The sequence below is a fragment of the Corvus brachyrhynchos genome, unplaced genomic scaffold, assembly GCF_000691975.1.
Source record: "Corvus brachyrhynchos isolate BGI_N302 unplaced genomic scaffold, ASM69197v1 scaffold23, whole genome shotgun sequence".
NCBI lineage: Eukaryota > Metazoa > Chordata > Aves > Passeriformes > Corvidae > Corvus > Corvus brachyrhynchos.
Genome location: NW_008238983.1, coordinates 11,787,925 through 11,809,126, shown reverse-complemented (window position 1 = coordinate 11,809,126; position 21,202 = coordinate 11,787,925). Strand labels below are relative to the sequence as shown.

General features: G+C 37.8%; 1 protein-coding gene across 1 annotated transcript; it reads right to left on the bottom strand.

Annotated features, from left to right (window-relative positions):
• Positions 1–633: 633 nt before the first annotated feature.
• Positions 634–21,110, bottom strand: NSUN2 (NOP2/Sun RNA methyltransferase family member 2; the record flags this gene model as incomplete). The annotated part of the gene is made up of 17 exons (XM_008637249.2): positions 634–1,335; positions 1,994–2,033; positions 2,963–3,101; positions 3,315–3,395; positions 4,626–4,761; positions 5,157–5,249; positions 5,768–5,943; positions 7,039–7,135; positions 7,707–7,837; positions 10,829–10,902; positions 13,983–14,113; positions 15,202–15,276; positions 15,659–15,851; positions 16,656–16,740; positions 20,043–20,114; positions 20,738–20,843; positions 20,953–21,110. Coding segments are annotated over 17 exons (2,193 nt in total), but the record flags the coding sequence as incomplete, so codon positions are not given.
• Between the last annotated feature and the right edge of the window lie 92 nt (positions 21,111–21,202).

Below are 21,202 nucleotides of genomic sequence, written 5' to 3'. Positions count from 1 at the left end.
AGCCAACTTTTTTTTGTTTCTAAGTCAGATTAAATAAATTGCCCTTTTAGACCTAAATAACCTTTTAAACATCTACTATACAACAACATATATACCACTGTGCTTTTTTTTTTAAACTATTATTTCAGCTATAAACAAGTTATCTTGCAAAAATTATAGATGACTCCCCCTTGAAGAACTGACAGAGGAACAGATGACCACAGCAGATTTGAGTGACGGTCAGACTCTTCCCAGGCACATTTCAAGACAGAAGTCTGAGGCACGCTCAGCACACCTGAAGATCTAGTTAACAATATTTACTAGCTGGCTCTGTCAAGCAATTTATCACTCTGAAGAACCTCACACATCAGTCTCTGGTAAAATGCATTCTGCTTTTTTTTTTCCAGGGTGCTGCACATGGTTTCATTTTGAATAACCAGGCTGTCAGTCAGATATCCTGTATGTGCATTTGTATGGATACTCACACTGATTCTCTTATCCTTTAAAGAACCTGCAGTTATCAATAATAATCAGACTGGGTGGTAGGTGGGGTAAACAATCATAGGAGAAAAAAGTGCTTTTGGAATCTATGTGCTTTGAGTGGAACCCCAGGTTTTACTTCTGAAGGAATTTTTGACCAGTTACACACGTGCAGAGCATTTGAGCATACCATTGTTCCACTAAAAATACGGGCTTTAGATTTCACTGGTGCCTGGTCTGTTGCCAGCAACAGACACAGAAATCCACCAATAAAAGGGAGTTTAAAATGGTAAAAAGAAGACACATTTGAAGAGAAATCTCTTTATAGCTTTCATTTAAAATATAAAATAGGTGAAACTTTAAAAGAGGAACATCCCATTCCAACCAAAATTTTAAAATACAGTTTCATGCTAAAAGCAAAAGTCTGGAAGTCAGCCTCATGGAAGCTGCCAAGCAATACAGAAAGAAACCTAATCTTTCACATTACTGGCATCCGTCTCTCTGCTTTCCTGGCTTACATGAGCGTTGGCATTTTTACTAGATTGATCTAAATCCTCAATTTTATTTTCTATTTCCATAGCACTGCTTTCCACAGGACTCTGGGAAGATTCTTCACCTATTTCTGCTTCCATTTTTGTGACTAAATCATGTTCTTTATCTTCCACATCCATTCCTTCCTCTGTTTGTGCCAGTCTGTGTTGAACTTCTTCCTCAGTTTTGTTTTCCACTTCCTCCTCTTTCCTCTTTGCTTTAAACACTTCAACTCCCATCATCCTCAGGTAATGAAGTCTCTCATTCTTGGGCACAAAGGCACGGAGTGAAGTCTTCCCTTGCCAACCACACAGCACTATTGGACACTGAAGATCATGAGGTTTTCTACAAACAAACAATTAAGTTCAGTCAATTATGAGAAAGTTCATCTTCAAAACTTCATTTTATAGCCATATACCTATTCAGTTCTAACACTGAATGCATTTTGTAACTATTCACAGAAGATGGAAGTACATTGTTCTTAACTTCAACATCTACACAGGTACCTGCTTGTCTACAAGCAAGCAAGCAAGCCAAAAAACCAAAACCTCAAAGCTATTAAATTTCTGCAACAAGCAAAATAATTTTCTGTCTCTGGTTTCAAAACTAATACAGGGAACAGCAAGATGAAAGTTTACATTTAAAAAGTTCTCAAGAGTTTTGTCCACAGAAGTTACTTTGTCCACAAAAAGGAACAATAAAATGTAACTTTTCCCATTCCAAATACTGGACTTTACAGGGAAACAAACAAATAAATCACACACAGAGAACTGTGGACCTCTAGCACAACTACCAGCTCTCCTTTATGAAGCTAAATTCTACACTTGTTTTAAGAATTCACAGACAAGACAGCTTCTCTCCTTGTCATATTCTCTGTATCCTCTCTGGCTTTACTGTTTCCCTCACTGCATCTCTAGGCCTCTACTTCTGTTTTTGCAGAGTGAAAATAAATTCTTGTCCAAGTCTTAAAAGTGCACAGATAGAAAGCAACACATCTACTTACTCAGGGTCTGGGTCGTACTTCAGAACTATACTTCCCATCGCTACAGGGAAGGGGAACAAAAACAAAACAGATGTGTTACTTGGTACGATGATAAAATGATTGTAATCTGAAAATGCTCAAGAAAACAAGTTTTCAGACAACCACAGAGCATGACATGGCTAGAGTTATCTACATCAGTACACTGAACTATACACAATACCAGATTTTATTCCCTTTCTTTTCAAACCAAAGTTTATACAGTTACAGAAGCAATTGCCAATTCTGCCTCCTCCAAAATCCCAAACAAACAAGTTAAAATACAAAACCCACACAGTGGATTAATTTACTCAGTGAATCTAGCAAGGAACTTTTACTCAATTAAAAACAACATAAGAGCATGCCAGCCCAAACTTTATAACATTTTCTTCTTCTCATTTTCTCTCATCAAACATGGAAGTACAAGGATCAGCAATGAGTTGGAAATAAAACAATAACAGAAGGCTGAAAACCAATTTTCATTTCTTGAAGCATCCAGTGTAGAGGAAATAAAAGTTTAATATGAGTAGACATTGCTCCCCATATTTAAGAAAATCAAATCTGAGTAAGTCATACATAAGCTCATGAGAAGCAATTGCAGATGACAAACAAACAGTTTCAGCTGGAGCACTAACAGGCAGAAAAACCAAAAGCGTATATAAAATCTTTGTTCATCAGATATTTTAAACACTGCCTCACAGCACTGCTTTGCAGGAGTCATAAGTTTGGCAACTCCTCTGTTCTCTAAAGCTCAAAACCTTAAAGGCTGCAATCAGAAAGGACTACAGTATCTAGCAGCACACTGGCTTTCAGTAATGCTTACTTACCTAACAACTATATTTAAGATAAATTTAGTCAAAATTTTTAGCAAACACTGTGTATGTTACAGGACTTTCATAGTCTTCTGTGTAAAGTATAAAAATAATTTTGTGACAGCAAAATTAGCAGGCTTACCCATGTCTTTGACTTTCTTCTGTGTTTCACTGCTAAATTTACTTAAGAATGGATTTTCCTGGGTTAGCAAAATTTTGACATCTTCTATGCAGACATTTATAATCCTTGCATGAATAAACGGGTACAGAGTATAAATCCCCTGTTTAATAAGTAAACACAATTATTTCAAAATTCAACCGCTACTTTCTGAAGGAAAAATGTTAAAAACCTAATACCAGAAAACAATTTTCACATTTTAAACCATACGAAAATGTAAATTACCATTAATCTGACAAAGTTAATACCAGCTGTTTTATAGGCTCTCGAAGAAACCTAAAGCACCTCCTTTGAAAACACAGTGCTATGCAATTACCTCTTGTGCTAATCTGAATGCACATCCAAACTGTTCACCATCACTGTTGCGAGACCAGACTTTTATCCCTGTGTTAATAACCTGCAAACAGCAAAGTCAAGAAGCATCAGTAGGGAGTATAAATTCTAAATTACCCCTCTGAACTTGTTTTTTCCTCAACTCTTCGACTAAAAGTTCATTCGCACTGGACACTGAATTAATGTGAAAATTCATCCAAGGGAAAAAGGAACTCCTGCTATAAAAATGTGGTGCTCTCTCAACATAAAATGCCTTTTACTTCTTTCCATATTGAAAACTGAACAGTGTGAGGAAGTGGCAGTCTTAAAATGAGGGCAACAAACTATGAATATCTAATTTTAACTTTAGTTTGAGTAAGAATTTTCTGTGTGATTCTGGGAAAGTCAGTCAAAGACAGGATTTCAAAAATGTACAAGTGATTAATTATTTGGACACTATATCTATCCTCTGTGGTACTCAAAGTCTCACTACCTAATATAATGCACAAATTTCTTAAACTTTTGTCAATTATTTAGCCATTTCCTGCATGGGGGATAAAAGAATAATTATTTATCCATCCCAAAGATCTGTTGCAAAGATATACTGAATATCCTCAAAAATTTTCAAGATTTGACTGGACGAGGCCCCAGGATGTATCTGATCCAGCTTTGAAGTCAGCTCTGTTTGCCGTAGGAAGGAAGCTGGACTAGATAACCTCGTTCCAACCAAAATTACACAATGACTTTTGAGACAAATCTTTAGCATTTGCAAGACATTTTCCATAGGGAATCATATTTAAAAAAAAAAAATTCTCTTTTAATTCATGAAAACTACTTATTATCTCACAATCATTCACCTTAACAAACTTCCAAAACGTTAAGTTGTTAAAATTAATTTGAAACAACGTCTCTATGTAACATAGCCAGTAAATAATTCAGCTGAACTTATCCTTTTGGTAGGCTTTCAAAGCTCTTAATACTTTCATAATTAAGGGGCTCATAAATACAACAGTGTCAATGTAAACTTGTAAAGTTACCTGAAGACTACATAAAAATGCTGGCACACACACAGCAGTTATATATTCCCTCTCTCTACTTTTTTCTTTCATCCACCAAAAATACACTGATTTTCATCTCAGAGACTGTTCTTTTCCTCTCAGAGTCAACTTTTCATCTCTAACACAGGAGGGACAGAGAGGAAAACATTAATCCAGACTTAAAAAAACAAAAAAAGCCTGTCAGAGGGCTAATCCTCTATGTAAACAGTACATCTGGCAAGTTCAAGGAGATATCCATTGATGCTTATGAACCATACCTTCATCTTCTCACTATTGTTCAGAAGCACATTCCTTAGCTCCTCAGAAACCATGTAGAGCTGCCTCTTTTTTCCTTCTTGAGTTCGAGTCAGTAAATTCGTCTTGGGAAATGATGGGTCCAATGCGTAAAACTTCCTGTGGCCATAATACTTGTTTTGATTAACTGAGCAATAAAATCACATACTCAAAATGCATGGGTTAGCCCATTTCCTCCAGCTATCTCTGTAAACACTTAGCACTTTGGCTTCAGAACACAAAGATTAGACTTTCTAAGCTGCATGACATCAGAAAAGACAAGCTGTTATAGACACTGAGACACACTGGAAAATTTCCAGTGCAAACTCTAGTTGGCTATTTTTACTCAAGTATTTCAGTGTTGAGGAGAGGCGGTCCTGGTGCAAAGTCAGGCAAAAACCCTTATACAAGACCAACGAGACCCATCTTTTGTGACGAACTGAACTTGAACTACTAATATTCCTGAACTAATAGGAATCTTACTGCCAAAACAGAAACTTTTTTTTTTTTCTTACTGGATAGGAAGGAACAGTGGATCATCTTCAGGGAGAAACACAAAAGGGTCTTCTTTAAAACCAAACAACTTCATTTTTTTAGATGGTGGTGGTCTAAAAAGAAAGTAACATTGCACTGTCAATTTCAGTAACAGTACTTGGTATAAAATCAGTATATTCAGTTCATTTAGTCAACACTTGGCTTATTGTAACAACAGTATGGCAAACAGAATACTGGCATTTTCTTGTGCTTCAGTAACACTACACACAATTTAACTTGTTAAAATGAGGATGTGAAGCAGTGCTTTGAAACAGAACTCACAAAAACAAGTAAACAGAGATTTCTGATGGAGTGCTTGTGAAGACAATAAAGATCTTCCAAACGTTAACTTCTGAAAGTATTTTTTCTCTGTAACAGAGAAGAAAGTACTAACAGACTTTACGAATGCTAGTAAGAAAACTGGCTATTTTCCAAACTTGCTGAACGAAAGACAGACAAGACAGAAAACATGGAAATGCAAAACAACTGAATGAATTCATTAGTTTTTCTTGATCGACTTCTAAATAACAAAAGAACTACAGAATACTCAGCAATTACTGTCACAGGACAAATACTTAGATGTGGTCCTTACCCGCATACTCCTTCCTTTTTGCTCTGCTCAGTGTCCGAATTCTGCAATTCTTGCATTTTCTTAGACTCTTCATTTTCAGCAAGTGTTGGTTCTTCAATAATACAGTCAGAACCATTATCTGAATTAGCTGCTGTCACTTCAGTATCCCCTGTTCTTTGTGGTAATTTCTGATGAACCTGTTTGAAATTACAGTATTTTCAAAAAGGCAGAAGTGGTGTCCAACTTGTAACAGAAGGCACCTATGTGCTTAATTCTTGTCAACTTGTATACAAGTGCTTAAACAGATCCATTCAGGGGGTTAATCTGATTACTAGATCAAGATACCACTACAAATTGCATTTACCTCTAGTACTGATCCGGACAGTTTCGTACCAACTGTCCAAGAAAGGTATTTTTGTACTATCTACAAAATCATGTTCAAGCACTCAGAGAAGACTATTTTAAAACAGGATCTGCTGTTTTCTTCCTAACACTCAAAGTGACACACATCCTGCTGCTGTACACCTTCTGTAAGAGTGCTACGATGTTCAGCTTAGAACAGCACAAACTATTTGGAGGGTGCTTCCTTCTGAATAAATGCTTCTTCCCTACTGCCACAAAAATTTTACTCATAAATAGTTCTAATGAAGCAAATAAAATAAACACCTAAAAGGGATTCACACAAGAAGTTTTTCTTATGGACATGACAATCTAAGAGATCAAATAAATCACATCAACTTAAAATCCTGTTGCCAGGATTTTAAAGACAATTGACAACAAATGGATTAAAGGCAGATGGCTGAAGCTGCTGCTCCAAACAGTTTTACATCCATTCCCCATGCTGCTGATCTGCTAATCTGCTAGTGAATCACTCCTGAGCAACCAGCCACAGAGCAAGATAAACTCAAATCAGAATTAGCTTACAACACAGCAGAAAAAAGCCTTTAGGAGGGGACCACACACAGCTGAAGGAAGTGACAGCTTTAGCTATCCAATATAATCTGCTTCTGTAATTCTTCCAAAGCCTTAATTTTAGGGTCAAGATTTATCTTGTTATTTTACTATAATTTCAAAATCCCCTTTCTTTTTTTTTCTTTATTCTATTTCAAAAGTTGTCATGGTTTTTTTCTTAAGTGCTTCATGGATTTAGGAATTTATTTTTAATTGACAAACAACTGTAACTGAAGGGCAGATACAGAACAGTTACACTATGTCTATTATGTGCAAACTTGAAAAAAAATTCCTGAAACATTATTAGTAATTAACATTTTAGATAATTTAAAAGAAGTTACCTTAGGCTGACGTTTATTCCATGGCATTGGAGACTTTTTTATCAACACAGCCACAAAGAAGCCACCTGTGTTCTGGTGATGTGGCAATATCCTAAGACTAGAGAGAAAAGAAAAAAAATGTTGCTGCATATTCATAGCTGCATTTGGACTCTCACAAAATGCTAGAAGGCCCATATTTATATTTACTTTCAGGATAAGTATTCGTAGTAGGATTGTGCAGATTTAATTTATCAAACTAGAAACAGGATCTAAAATAGAGCAATTTGACAAAATGACTTGCATCAATGCGACATGTTCATTTCACCATTCCCATCTGAGCTTTAATGACTCATTTCTAAACAATATTTTTAGGATAGCTACAGAAAGCCTTTAATAGCAAGTCACACTGTTAAACTGTTAAAAGTTTTACATACTTTTTTAGTAATTTTGACTGTTTATCTCTATTGGATGCAAAGAATTTGACCTTTTCATGTGGGTATTTATTCCTCTTACACAACTTGCAGTAATTTCTCCTGATTCACTGGAGTTTAAATATTGTGCCCTGGCATTACATATGAAGCAATCAAAATATACTCAGACCTACACATTCCTATTCTGATCTAATTATAATTTGCCCACAACCACACGTTACATCAAATCCTCATAAGATCTACTCTGGGAAAACTTACCAGCGCTCCAGATTCATTGCCTTTAGCTTCTCTTCATCCTTCACTGGAAACATAGTAGGACGTATTTGTGTTTGTCTATTTGAAGGCACATCTTTCCACTCTTCAAACCACTGCCCATCTTTCAGCATCACCTTCAAAGGAGTAAATATAAATACTATGAAGAACTGAGGTCACCATTTTACAAGTTTTAATTAAAATATTTGCAAACCAAGGCTCAGACACCAAAAAGAGAACTTATTTCCTTGTACAGAAAATTAAGTTCTTTAAAGCGTATTGTTTCCTTGTGCATTGTACGTGTGCACTTCAGTGTAGGAGATTCTTGCCAGCTGCAGCTCTTTGCTGCAAAAAGCACGCAGTCAAAGTGCAGACTGGTGCTGAACCAACTACAAAGATCTCTGGTAACTGCTAAAACATATAAACCACCAAAATCCAGTGGAAGGACAGTGGAGAAATTTATAAGAAGACTGGTGAGCCATCAGATTTAGGATACACTACTCCTTTTTTTCCATGAGACTGGCTGTGAAACATTCTGCTATAGGCAGCTTCCAAGCAGTATACAAAGGAATATAGGATAGCAGTATACAAAGGAAAAGAGCTACTGCAGTATAGTAAAAATCAGAACTGAGGAATCTCAATTTCATTACACAAGAAACATGCAAGAGTGCAACACAACAGCTTGGTAGGCAGAAAGCCACACGACAGGGGCATATACAGCTCACTGACAGAGACGCTTTTGTGGAGAGTTGCTGAAGAACCATGTCCCCATGAATTTTATAGCTTCTCTACCTTTACTCAGAACTCAGAACATATTTATAGATCTGCTCTAAGACACTGTGTAGACATAACATCACCTCAGTCTGGCTAAGGGTCAAAGCTTTTGATGGACTCTTAAGATACAAGCAAAAGGTTAGAGCCACAACTCTTATAGGAAGGCATTCTGACTGCTCTTCAATCAAGAATACCAAAGTGAAAAAATAAGCCAGGGAAAATTTGACTTCAGAGCTCTAGATGCCTGGTTTTGTACTGAATGCTAAAGCTGGAAGAAAAGTCCCAAATGGGGGTGTACAGGGCAAATCCATAAAATTAATCACTGAAATGAAGGCCCATTTTTGTTGTTAAGGCAAAAAAGTAAAGAAGTTGCACTGATGGCAACTTCAGGACTGGCAAGTATGATGAAGTGATTTCATGCTTCTCACTGTGATTGTCTTGAAAGTTTAATCAAGTGTTCTAGTGGAAACTGAAATGTAACATTTATCTGGAACACAGATTTCAGTATCGTGAAGTCTGGCACTTCTCAGCCACGGATCAAATCACACATTGTGCTTTTCCACATTTCCTGAAATAGAAATTACTGTACTTACAGGATTAGTATTTCAAGTCAAAATATGCTACATTTCATAGTGCTAGATGGAGACAAGACAGACTGTACTTCTGAACTGCTCTTCTTTGGAAGTCATGACTCAAGCTTGAGCAAAACCAACAACAGGAGTGATAAATAACTGAAGCCTAAAAAAAATCTAGAACTATTTTGGTTTTACCATAACAACTGCCAAGCAGCCCTGTGCTGTTCAGTTTTGGTTTACCAGCCTAACTGGTAGGCTGGTGTGACTGGTAGAATGACAAAGCACCAAAGAACATGCTGAACTCTCTTCTATTGCACTTTTACTGACCACCTGTGAGGGCAGAAGGAAGAGTAAAAGTGTTGCAGAAGCAGATGACCAAATCTAGAGCTAAAAAGGTGTCTTCCTCCAAGCCCAAAACAATTCACTGGAGTTCACTCAACATCTGGCATAAGGAGGGAATACAGAATGCTATTTCCAGGCACCCAAATGTCCCTTGAAAGAAACCTTATTTCTGTTTTTGCTGTTTCCAGAGATTTACAGTCAACTGATGCTTGGGAATATTCAATATAATCAGTTACATAGCTCCCAGAAAACAAATGTTGCACCAGGGAACAAGTAAACAGGAACACCAAGTAAAAACAGCACCAAAGCAAGCAAATACATCCACAATGACATGCTAGCCAGTGAGGCCTGAAAATACACAGTAGCAGCTAATAAGGGCTGAAGCAAGTCTGGCAAACTTTCAACACATTTTGTCAAACTAGTTTTTAAAACCTGTTAGGGAGATTTATATTTCAACTGCAAACAGAGAAATAGATGCTACAGGGAATACAATATACTCTTAGTGATCTTTATATAAATATATATCTAGTGGCTTTATGGAGTACCAAAAAAAGGTAAAATTAAGATCACAGAGCCACAGTTATGCATTTTACATTTATTCTTCAGGTACAAGCATAAAGAGTAAACCTTAGGAACTGTAAGAAGAAAGAAATCAGCTAGTTTCTAAGCTGAATTTCCAGTGGCAGAACATAAACAGATCTTTATTCCCTGCATCTCGTTCATTAGCCTGCACACAGGCATAAACCTGTCTGCCATTGAAGAGATTAGTGAGATGGTAAGACAGAACCACCACTGGCATTGCAAAGGCACCCACTCATAATTAAAATTTAATCAGTTTCTTTCCCTCCTACTAGGATGGCCTTCTACTTTTCTTGACTATACTCATAACAAGAAGATGAAGCAGCTTTGGGTTTTTTTGCCCCTCCCTACTAGTTTGTTTCCAGAACTGAAATCACTTAAGGCCTGGAACAAAATACAGGATTCTATTAATATTCTAGGATTAGTCACAACATTGCAGGTTTTACAGCTTATTTGCAGAAACAGTTTCACAGCTTTCACTTTCAAATGATTCAAATGGACCAGCTGAAGAAATGCAGAATCTAACATTCACAGACTGTAAAGACAGAGATGGATGAATAACATTAAGTGGCTGAAATCATGTTGCCATCTACAGGCCACATACACACAACAGAAAAGGGAATTGTACCAAGAAAGTATAGGAGACAGAGGAAAGACACCTAGAGGTAACAGGAGAGCAGATGAGGAGCCAAGAACTTCCCTCCACAAAGACCTTCAGCTTAGCTCTCTCCCCTAAACATCAAATCACTGCCATTAATCCAGCTCAACCTAATGTTCTGAAATGTTACACTTCTGAATTTCCCTTATTTAATACTCTACCACAGACCAAAAACTTCACAAAAATATCAGGATGAATACCTTCCATTTTGTAATTCCTGGCATCCTCTTCAAACCTGGTAACTCAGAAGAGACATCAGCAAGTTCTAAGGCACCTGAAATCCCAAGAATATAAAAGTTCTTGAAAACAGAGTTCAAGAGTTGTGTTGCCAATTAACTTTTACAAAAATAGTTTTCCTTAAAGTTTTAAGACTGTTTTAAGAATACTACTTTTTAAAACTTTCAAGAAATTATATATATGTATATTATATATACAACTTCTACCATGCACATTAACAAAGAAGCTGAGAAGAACTGGTAATAATAACTACATAAGTTGCAATCTAGAAATTAACCAAAACATAACAGTTAGATATTTTTTGTAGCAGCTGCAGAGTAATATTCTACGACCTGTATCATAAAACATCAATGCTCTAAGCAATGCAATCACTGAAGTTTTTATTCTCATTTAGTTATTATTTGGATTTACTACAGTGATTAAGTATTTTTCAGGGAACTACTTTTGGTATAACTAAGCCTTCTGAAATGCCTATGATGTTCTAGTTTCAAGGACTTACAATCTCAATATATTCCAGTGAGAGAGGAAAGAGAATTTGTTATTTTTTAACTGGAAAGGAAAATTCCAAACTATTTAACACTAACAGGACAAAAGACTCTATGCTTAAAATATGACAAGTTACTACAAGAAACATCAACAGAGTATAGTTTAATCTACTGAAGAAAAGCTTTAAGCTGTCCAAACTCAAGAAAGAATGATACAAAAATTTACTGTTTAAATAGGTGATCTCCCTAGAGAAGAATAACTTCTAACATTGCTTTTCAGCGATTCTGAATACTTAAGTTATATAACAGTCAGGTAGGCTTTTCCTGATGTTGTACACAATTTATCAACCTGTTCTACATGACTATAACCATTTACTCTTACAGTGACAGCTTAAGCAAGTCTTTTAAATAAATGAAAAGGTGATGTATGAATTCATAGACAAATTCAAAAATGACATCTCAAATGTGATTACACTTGATGTTTTGCATCCATCCTTTGAATACTCTTGCCTCCCTACAGCATGACTTCAGCTATGTCTCAAGACTACATCAGACTTATCAGGCACTAAAGAGTCTTGTCAGAAGTACTACAATTTCCAGTAGTTGCTACAGGGTACAAAAAGACCTTCTCCCTATTCCTTCATCCCTAAGGAAAAAGCAATCTCTCATCTGTTTCACAAGTAGCAAGACAACACTGTGCTAGAAAGCACCAACAAACCTTCTGAACTGACCTGAACTAATTCTTGAGGTACAATGCCCCTTGCAGACCACTGCACGACCTCTTTACTACTACCTTCTTTAGCTACACCGGTGTTCAAGTTCCAAGGATTAACATGCACTTGCTGGGACACATCATAGCCTCCAAGTAGGCCTCAAAATACCTCCAAGGGCAGAGACTAGATCTGAACATCACAGCCAGTCAAGACCCTTCCTTCAAAGTACTGAATTTGCCCCAGGTGCTGCAATTGCTGGCCTTCACATCCTACTGCTTTTCTGCTCCTATCCCAACTAGTTCTTAATGCTTTCCAATCTTGTAATTGTTAAAATTAATGCTGGCTTAATATGGCCTTAGATAAGCCAAGCATACTATAATTTACTGGAAATGTGTCTATGCCTACCAAAGAAACTACCTCTAAATAAAAATGTCGTTTCACAGAATCACAGAATAAGCTGAGTTGAAAGGGACCCACCAGGATCATCAAGTCCAACTTCTGGCCCTGCACAGGATACCCCAAGAGTCACACCATGTGCCTGAGGGTGTTATCCAAACACTTCTTGAACTCTGTCAGGCTGGTGCTGTGACCCCTTCCCTGGGGAGCTGTTCCAGTGCCCAAACACCCTCTTGGGGAAGAACATTTTTCTAATATCCAACCTAAACCTCCCCTGACACAGCTTCAGGCCATTCCCTTGGGTCCTGTCATGGTCATCACAGAGAAGAAATCAGTGCCTGCCCCTCCTCTTCCCCTCACAAGGAAGTTGTAACTGCAATGAGGTTCCCCTCAGTCTCCTCTCCTCCAGGCTGAACAGAACAAGTGACCTCAGCCTCATCAGGCTTTTCCTGCAGACCCTTTACCATCTTTGTCGCCCTCCTTTGGACACTCTCTAATAGTTTAGTGTCTTTCTTATATTGCAGTGATTAAAACTGCACACAGGACTTGAGGTGAGGCTGCTGCAGTGCACAGCAGAACGGGAGTAGAAATTAAATAGTCAATTCCTAATTAACCTACAAGCACTTTAGCTCAAGTGCTGTTTCTAAGATGATGAAATTTCATGCATAATTTGGGGCCAGAATAGTTACTGGTACAAAGTAAACATTACACAAAACAGGCTACCAACTTAAAGAGTAAGTGCAGCTCCAGGAGCAATAGAGTTGCTTCTGCTCTGTAAAAGGCTCAACTTAAAAGTCTGTGGAACTTTTCATAACAAATCTAATTAGATGTTTCCAAATTTCAGGTTATTGATTCAGAAAAAACAGTACACACCAGCTACGAAATGGGCTACTAAACCCTATCAAAAGTGATGCAGTGCAGCTTCCCAGCTCATCTCAATTTTTCCACCTCTTGTAATGTCAGCCTTCAAATGCAAGTGAAAAATGCAAAAAACCCCATGAGTTAAAACACCTTAAAACTCCAAGCACATCAAAATGTGGGTCAAAGGATTCTAAAGGTATCAGTGGCTCCCACCTAATGGTGTACAATTACCTTGCTCTAACTGCTTAACTACACACGGGGCTTTTTACTCCTGTAGTGAACAGCAGCAATGTTCCACACTGAGTTTTCCAAAGGAATTATGAATGTCAGACATGGACTCCAACCAGTGAAAGCAGTTAGTGGGAGCAGATAACAGAGACTGAATGCCACTGATCTGTAGAAGTGTCCTCTGTATCATTAACACAACTCTTCAGGTATTGTACTTGCAGCTGATTCACCCATTTCAGAAGACTGCTCATAGCAACATTAATGAAACCCTACTGGTACCAAAAAATTTCTGTAGTTTTGCAAACTAGGAGCGTATTATCCACACCAAGCTTATCACTAGTACCATCATACACGTATCCTTTTTTGGGCTGAAGGGGAAAAAAAAAAAATAAAAAGAAAGGAGTTCCCCACTCTGTTCAAGTTCACATTCTCACCTTGACTCTTTTCCAGCAGAGATGCGATCACAGCTTCATTTTCGATGGGATTCAAGGAACACGTGGAATACACCATTCGCCCACCTTCTGCCAGCTGTTCAACACCACGGGTTGCAATTCTCAACTGCAATCTAACAGAACACTCTTGGTCTAGCCAGCTATCATTCAGGAGCCCAAAAGAAGCTTTACTGCAGACACACAAATGTCCCTGGGCTAAGCCAGCACTTGAGGAGTTCTACAGCTGTCAGCAGTACACAAATTATAGTCAGTGTTAAACTAAGTCAGCTTAGTGCAGTCTATACTGCAGACACACTCACAATGACACCTATTAAATTAAAACAGCAATTAGATCAGGATAACTTTGAACATAACATTCTCTATTTTTTTTTGGTTCTTTCTAGTGCACCATCAATTTTATTATAAAGTACTCAACACTAGAAAAATAACACCCCGAAACATGACTCTTCTCAGAAATCCAGTTAAAATGAGGAGTAATCTGATGATTACAAATATTATGGAAAACACAGCTTAGCTAACAGTGGCTTTCTGAGAAAGGTATCACTGAGTCAGGCCACGAGCTTAGACCATACCTGCACACTTACAACAAAAATGAAACCTGCAATAATGAATGACTTGCCAAGAAGTCATAGTCAGCTGAGTCACAGCAACCAATGGCATCTCCAGCTTGTTAAAAATACAGTAAAATGCTCTGAGATATTTCATCTCTGTTGCAATCACTACATTTTACCATGTGCCTGTACTAGGCTAAGTACTCATTCACCATCAGTTTACTTAAATCCATCTCAGGTAACTGGAACCATTTATGTATGATCTCTAGTAGCCTAAAGACTTCAAAATATCACTATTAAATTTTACAACTTAGTGTATTTGCCAACAGTATTTTACCTGCCTAAATGCTAAGAATCCCAACCAAGTGATTGGCTCCATTTTATTAGCTACCCTGTCTAAATCAATTCAATGAATATTTTAATGTCAGGTATTTGTAACAATACAAGCAATTTAGATTCACATGCTCCCCTCCTCACATCTGAAACCCTACATTTCGTCTCAACAGCACTAAGATCTTGATTTGAGAGAAAAATGACTCTTCTTAGTGTCTGCTTTGTCATATATTAATATGCGAATGCATGCGGATGTTAAAGATATAAAAAAAGGAGAGAAAAATGAAAAGTTCAGATGTGTAATAAGCATTTTTTACCCATGGAGCTGCAAACTGTTTTGTGTTGTCCACTTCCTCCACACATCAATGTTCTTCCTCATGGTTCCATCTCCACTGCAACAGAGGTTGAACAGATTTGTATTATTTGCGTGTAAAACTCATTCCATATCCAAGTCATTTATAGCAGCACAAAAATAAGAGTCCCTCTCCCTTGTAACTAGTTCTCCTACACAGTTCTGTTTCCTCACTGTCTTTGTATTTCAGTGTCCTGAGCATAAGGTCAAAATTTGAAGCCCTTCAACTGATCAAATTTAAGGACCACTTGGAATGAAAAAATTCACCTTGATTCCATATCCCCACACTTTAAAGGCATTAGGAAGTTACTACAAACCCTAACTCACTAACCTACTCAAAAGGCACAATTCAGTAACACAAAACATTCAGCACTGCACTTAAAGCACTAAAATCCATGTATTCAAATTTACATGCAAAGTACCTGCAGGGGACGTCACATAAAATCCTGTCATAGAAGAGGATCTCTTTTCTTCCATCAACATCTATTTGTAGGTTAGGAATGCTGGAGGCATCATGATTTACCACCATGATGCATGGACTGTTTAATCTCTTAGCCTGATGAACCAGCAAATAGCAGCGCTTGTTGTCAACATCATTGGCAATTACAAAACCCTCTGGGAACATAAAATAGTGGGAAAATGCTTCACTATTCAACAGCTAAATAATTTTACATAGTTTATTACCCAATCTTCGAGAGTTGTGTAAACTTTTCACCAGAGATTTTTACTTAAAAGACTGCTTATGAATAGAGGAGCCCTTACTGAGCATAAAGTAACTTAAAATATGTTGAAGGTTAATTGAGGTGTCATAGTCTCAAGAGTTTTAGCTCCCATCCAGTAGCAGTAAGACACAGTCAAGGGCCCTCCAGCTTTTCAAAGTAAAACCCGTAAACAGAAAAAACCCCCGTTGTCACCAAAGAATCCCTACATCAGCAAATTTTCAGTAGAACACAGAAAGAATCCACACTTTCTACAACTTTACAGTTTCAATGGGCAGTATTTTCTGTGAGCATCTAACCAAAAATAAAGATTCTGAAGCTTACAAAAATGATAAATATCACAATTGCTTTAAGTCTAAAGCAGTTTAATCCAGTGTTTGCAGGATACCATGAAACCACAGAGCCTCATGGGCCACCATCTACTAAATAAACCTGATTTATATACAGAAATTAAGCTCTAATCATATTTTACTGTAGTCTGAACTGTAAAGATACATATAATTCATCTCTCTTTTTCAAGCAAAGGAAGCCCATGATGTTTCAAATCAAAGGGGGGGGTACCTTTCATCTCATAAGAACCCCTTTGGGAATTCAATATGTAGTTAAATGCAGTTACTCATCTGTGACATTAAAAACAATCTGCTAAAAGAAAAAGCAGAAATTCCAAGTCACAAAAGTTTTTAAAGTTTTCCAGACTTACTGGGAAAAGGAACATTCATGTCTGCATGCAACATTTCAATGAGCTGTGCAGTCTTAGATCCAGGTGCAGCACACATATCTAGAATCTACAAACATAAGAAAGTAAAAAAAACGTCCTGCCTTGTACTTTCTAAGTACTTGAGAAATCTACTGTGTTCCTGTTTAAATTAAGTATTTTTGAATATGCAGAATTACAATTGCTCTGAACACCAATTTGAAAAAACAAAGTACAGTTCTGTTCTTTGTATGCTTTACCTTTGAAGGTCGAAAATATAAAGAGAACTTTAGTTTGTAGGGAACAAAAACATCGGCTGAAATAAAATTTGAAAGAGGAACCTGGATACAGATATGGGGATATGATCTTTTTATCAGCTCACAAGCAATTCCAACTGAAGTTAACTGGAATTTTACATATACACACACACATTAAAGGCAAAGTTATACTCAAGAGCAAGTAGTACTTTTCTTTAAACTATCACTAAATTAATTAGAGACAGCTGTTTATATAGATTCTGTAAAAATAAATTGCTCTCTCTCCTTTCACATTTCCTTTTCAAAAAATGAAGGCAGCATAAACCTCTTGTTTCTCTGTCTTGGAAGAAGCACTTGGGAAGTGTTTGAACTGCCCTGAGTCAGCTGAACAGAACAGCAGAGACACCAACACCTAAACTGATGTGTGTTTCTCCCTCCTAGTTTATCACCAGCTTGGATTGTGAGTCACTGGTAGAGTCACTTCCACAGCAAACCAACTGAGACATCTCACACTGTTCTCTTAAGCAAGGAAGCTTAGAGTCTTTCCTCCTGCCTAGTTAGAGATTTTCAGAAACACATGTCTATCTCCTGGACCTCTGGCTCCAGTAGAAATCAGCTGAGATCGTGCAACAGGATAAAGGATGGGAATGACCCGCTCAGATCCTCATGCAAGCCCATGGCATGAACAAGACTAAACCAGAAGACAGCCCCCAGAGAAACACGAAGACAGCTCCAGAGAGCATGAGCTAAGTGCTGTCATGCAGCAGTGCTAACGCATCATGAAACACACCCTGCAAGATCTGCTGTTTAAAGTCAGAGCTGTGATGCTGCTTTCTGCTTTTGCAGATAATGCAAAAGATGATGAAGAATATACAAGGCTAAGCATGCTCTAAAACTGTCCAGTGTAGGTTTCGGGGGTTTCTGGGGTCCAGTCGGGACGGCCGGACGTAGACGGTAACGGATGGAGACGAGAGATCTCTATAGGCAGGTCTCGGGACACAGCCGGTTTATTGTAAAGGGCGTGGGTATTGGGGCACTGCTCAGAGCTGCTAGACTCAGCTCTGAGCAGGCCCAAGAGAGCAAGAGAGTGAACGGGTGAGAGAGAGAGAGGGTGTAAGAGCAAGAGTAGAAGTGGAAGAGAGAAGTATGAGAATCGAAGTAGAAGTGAAGAGAGAATGAGAATTGAAGTAGAAGTAAGAAGTGAAGTGTCTGAAGTCCTGGTTACAATACAATAAATCATCTTCTGTACTGAATATTCTAATTGTCACTAACCAATCTAATACAAGATACAAATCCTATAGCATTTACATACAGCCTATAAGAGTTCTTATATTACCATAGAGTGTTACATCTTAACTTCTAAAAACTACTCTTTGGACCCCTTCTGCTGAGCTAGTAGGGTCTGCTCTGACCCTTGGACCTGCCTGCTAGCAGAGGGTATTGTTCAATCAAAAGGGGATTACTTCAGTGGCCATACCATTGTTTTCTAGTTGTTCAGTAACTAAGACTTGGTATTTCAAAAGTGGCTTTCATTTCGATGTTGCCTGTAGTTTTCATATTCCCAAAATCTTTTGTCAGGCAATCATATTTCCAAGGCTTTCCTGTTTCATCTTCCCCAACAGTCCAGCAAACTGATGGTGAGGGAAAACTAAATTGTGAAAAATAGATTAAAAACGAACACAGTTTTGGAAGTTTGACCATCATTAATTTGATCCTTGTAGAAGATGGAATCAGCATGTTAGCAATGACATACAGAACATGCTGGTTAAGCAAAAGTAACCTGCAATTCTGGTCCTAACAAGCAGCTCATAAGCTAAGGCACTAAGGACTATAAAAGGCTCTAACTGACAAGTCAGGTCATCGTTACATTGTTAAACATTTGCTGTTTTGGCACAAGAGAGGATGAAGAACCTATTCTTAATCTGACTTATGATCAAATTTGTGAAATCTTACTTGCATTTCTGGAAAATGCTGAAATACGTACCCAAATTAACCATTCAATGTAGAACCTCTATATTGCTATCTTGGCATATACAATGTAAGGTGTGTGCAAAAACAGCCCCACAATTTGTGTTTTACATTAAGACGAATGTGTTCACTACATGTTCAACTCCAGACAAAAATCAAAATACACCTGTGACACATCAGGACTGAGTCTTTCAATCCATTATGCGCTTAAGAGAGATGAGAAGACCTTGCCTCACATAAAACAGCCACAGCTGTCATACACTGGGTTGGGGTGAAAGTAGGACAAAACAAGGTAAAAAGTTATATATGCTAAGTAACGTTAATATAAAAACAAGTACACACAAACTAGTCTTTAAAACATATGTCGGAAGTTTGATAAACTAAAAGGTTTAAGATACAGCACGAAAATTTAAGAAAGAAGAAGACAACATGGCTGCTTGAGATAGCAAGGCAACTACCTCATTAACTTAACAGAGAAGAGAGTAACACCGCCTGACAGATTCGGTCTGCAAACAAGCACAGAGTATGAAAACATCACAAAAGTTAAAACAGAAAGTTTGCTAGCAGATATCCTCATTCCTATGGCATGCCATAAGAAAATACCATGGGCATTCCTTAGACACTTCAGTTAAAATTAGCACCCTATAGTGTTTAGCCACCACCAGCAGCACGTTTCAGCTCAACCAAAATATTTCATCTAACTGATTTATAGAGTAGAACTTTTCAGCTTCTTCAAAAGGCACAGAGGAGTTAAATCTACCTGGTAGATAATATTATCACTTACACCTTGAAAACTACATCTGTTCACAGTGTGATGGAGTGAGGAAGTTGAAAACAGTCATCCAACTTTAAATGCAGGTTGAAACAAGAATACATAACTCAGATGCAGCTAAACACATTTACACTTTGAAAAATAAGACTGTGCAACTGCTTAAAACCTAAGTGGTTTTTGCAGGGCATTACATACAGCTGAGAAAGCAGATGTTCCTCTGATACTGTGTTTGTGACCTGAACATTAGTTGAGTGCTCCTGTGGATGTGCAGAAAGCATAAACACAACAACACGAAACAGAACCGTGTATCAGCCTTGGCACTCCTGATGTGATCTGTAGTTTAATTAAGCTCATTTCACGGAACAAGCTTTAGTACACATTATATTCTACACTTACCTTATGATAAGGGCTAACATCAAGCAGCAGAGGTGGGATCATACTAACAGCTTCCTGGCGACTGATATTTCCCTTGAAAGGAAAAAAGAAATTAAATTTGGTTTTATTCCATGAAAGAATGCATTTCTTTTGCAATAAAACTTTTAAACTGCTAAAAATAAAACTTCTAAACTGTAAAATAACAAAGCAGTCGGAAACACACTACTATAAACTTAGGATTAAATTTTGTTAGAATTTAGCAAAGAAGAATCACAGTATTTCACCCAACTGTAATTTCTAATAATTGCGTATTTACTCCAATTGTATTAATTCTGTAGTTTCTGATCAAAAGAGAGGAGAAACTGGCTCAAATCAAGTGACAAACATCCATCACTTAAGTTGTCATGCACATGCAAGCACTTTTTATCGGATTTAAACATCTGGTTTCTAACAGCAACTGATTATTTTACAGGGACTCATTTTAGCACCCCCAAACAACAATAAAAAATGCAATTAGTTTAGGAAAAAATTTCTAGCTGCAGTTATGTGCCAGAATCATGGAATGCATCACTGACAGCTGCAACACAAAATCCAGATTCTTCTGAGCTACTCAACTTCTGCAAGAAAAGGTAAGAGTCTCCATCTTTCATAATGTATTTCAATACAGCATTACTCAGGATATGCCAGAAAAAAATCAAGATCTATCAAAAACTTACACATTCTGTCTCGCTAACCAGAAACTGATGAAACTTCTCCAGTTGGGGGGACTTGCGTAAGATTTTTCTACTCAAGTTAGTGTGCCAGGCTAACTCTTCAGGATACCTGGGGAAAAAGAGATAGGAAAAGGGCAGAGGCAAAAGAAAGAGACCGATGAGCCATGCTGAATGCCGGGAACATGCAGAATGCCTTATCTCGCCTCCACATCACTCACCAGCTCAGCGACTGCGGCATCTCGACTTTTTGGCCATCCACCTCCACGTCCTGCAGCTCTCGGAAGTACTTTTCCTTCAAGCAATGGAGAATCTCCTTGGCGTGGCTGCATGCGAGAGACACCCGGAGAGACACCGTATGGAGAATTACAGAATCACAGGAGGATTTGGGTTGGAAGGAGCCCTAAAGATCGTGCAGTTCCACCCCCCTGCCGTGGGCAGGACACCTCCCGCTGTGCCAGGGGCTCTGGC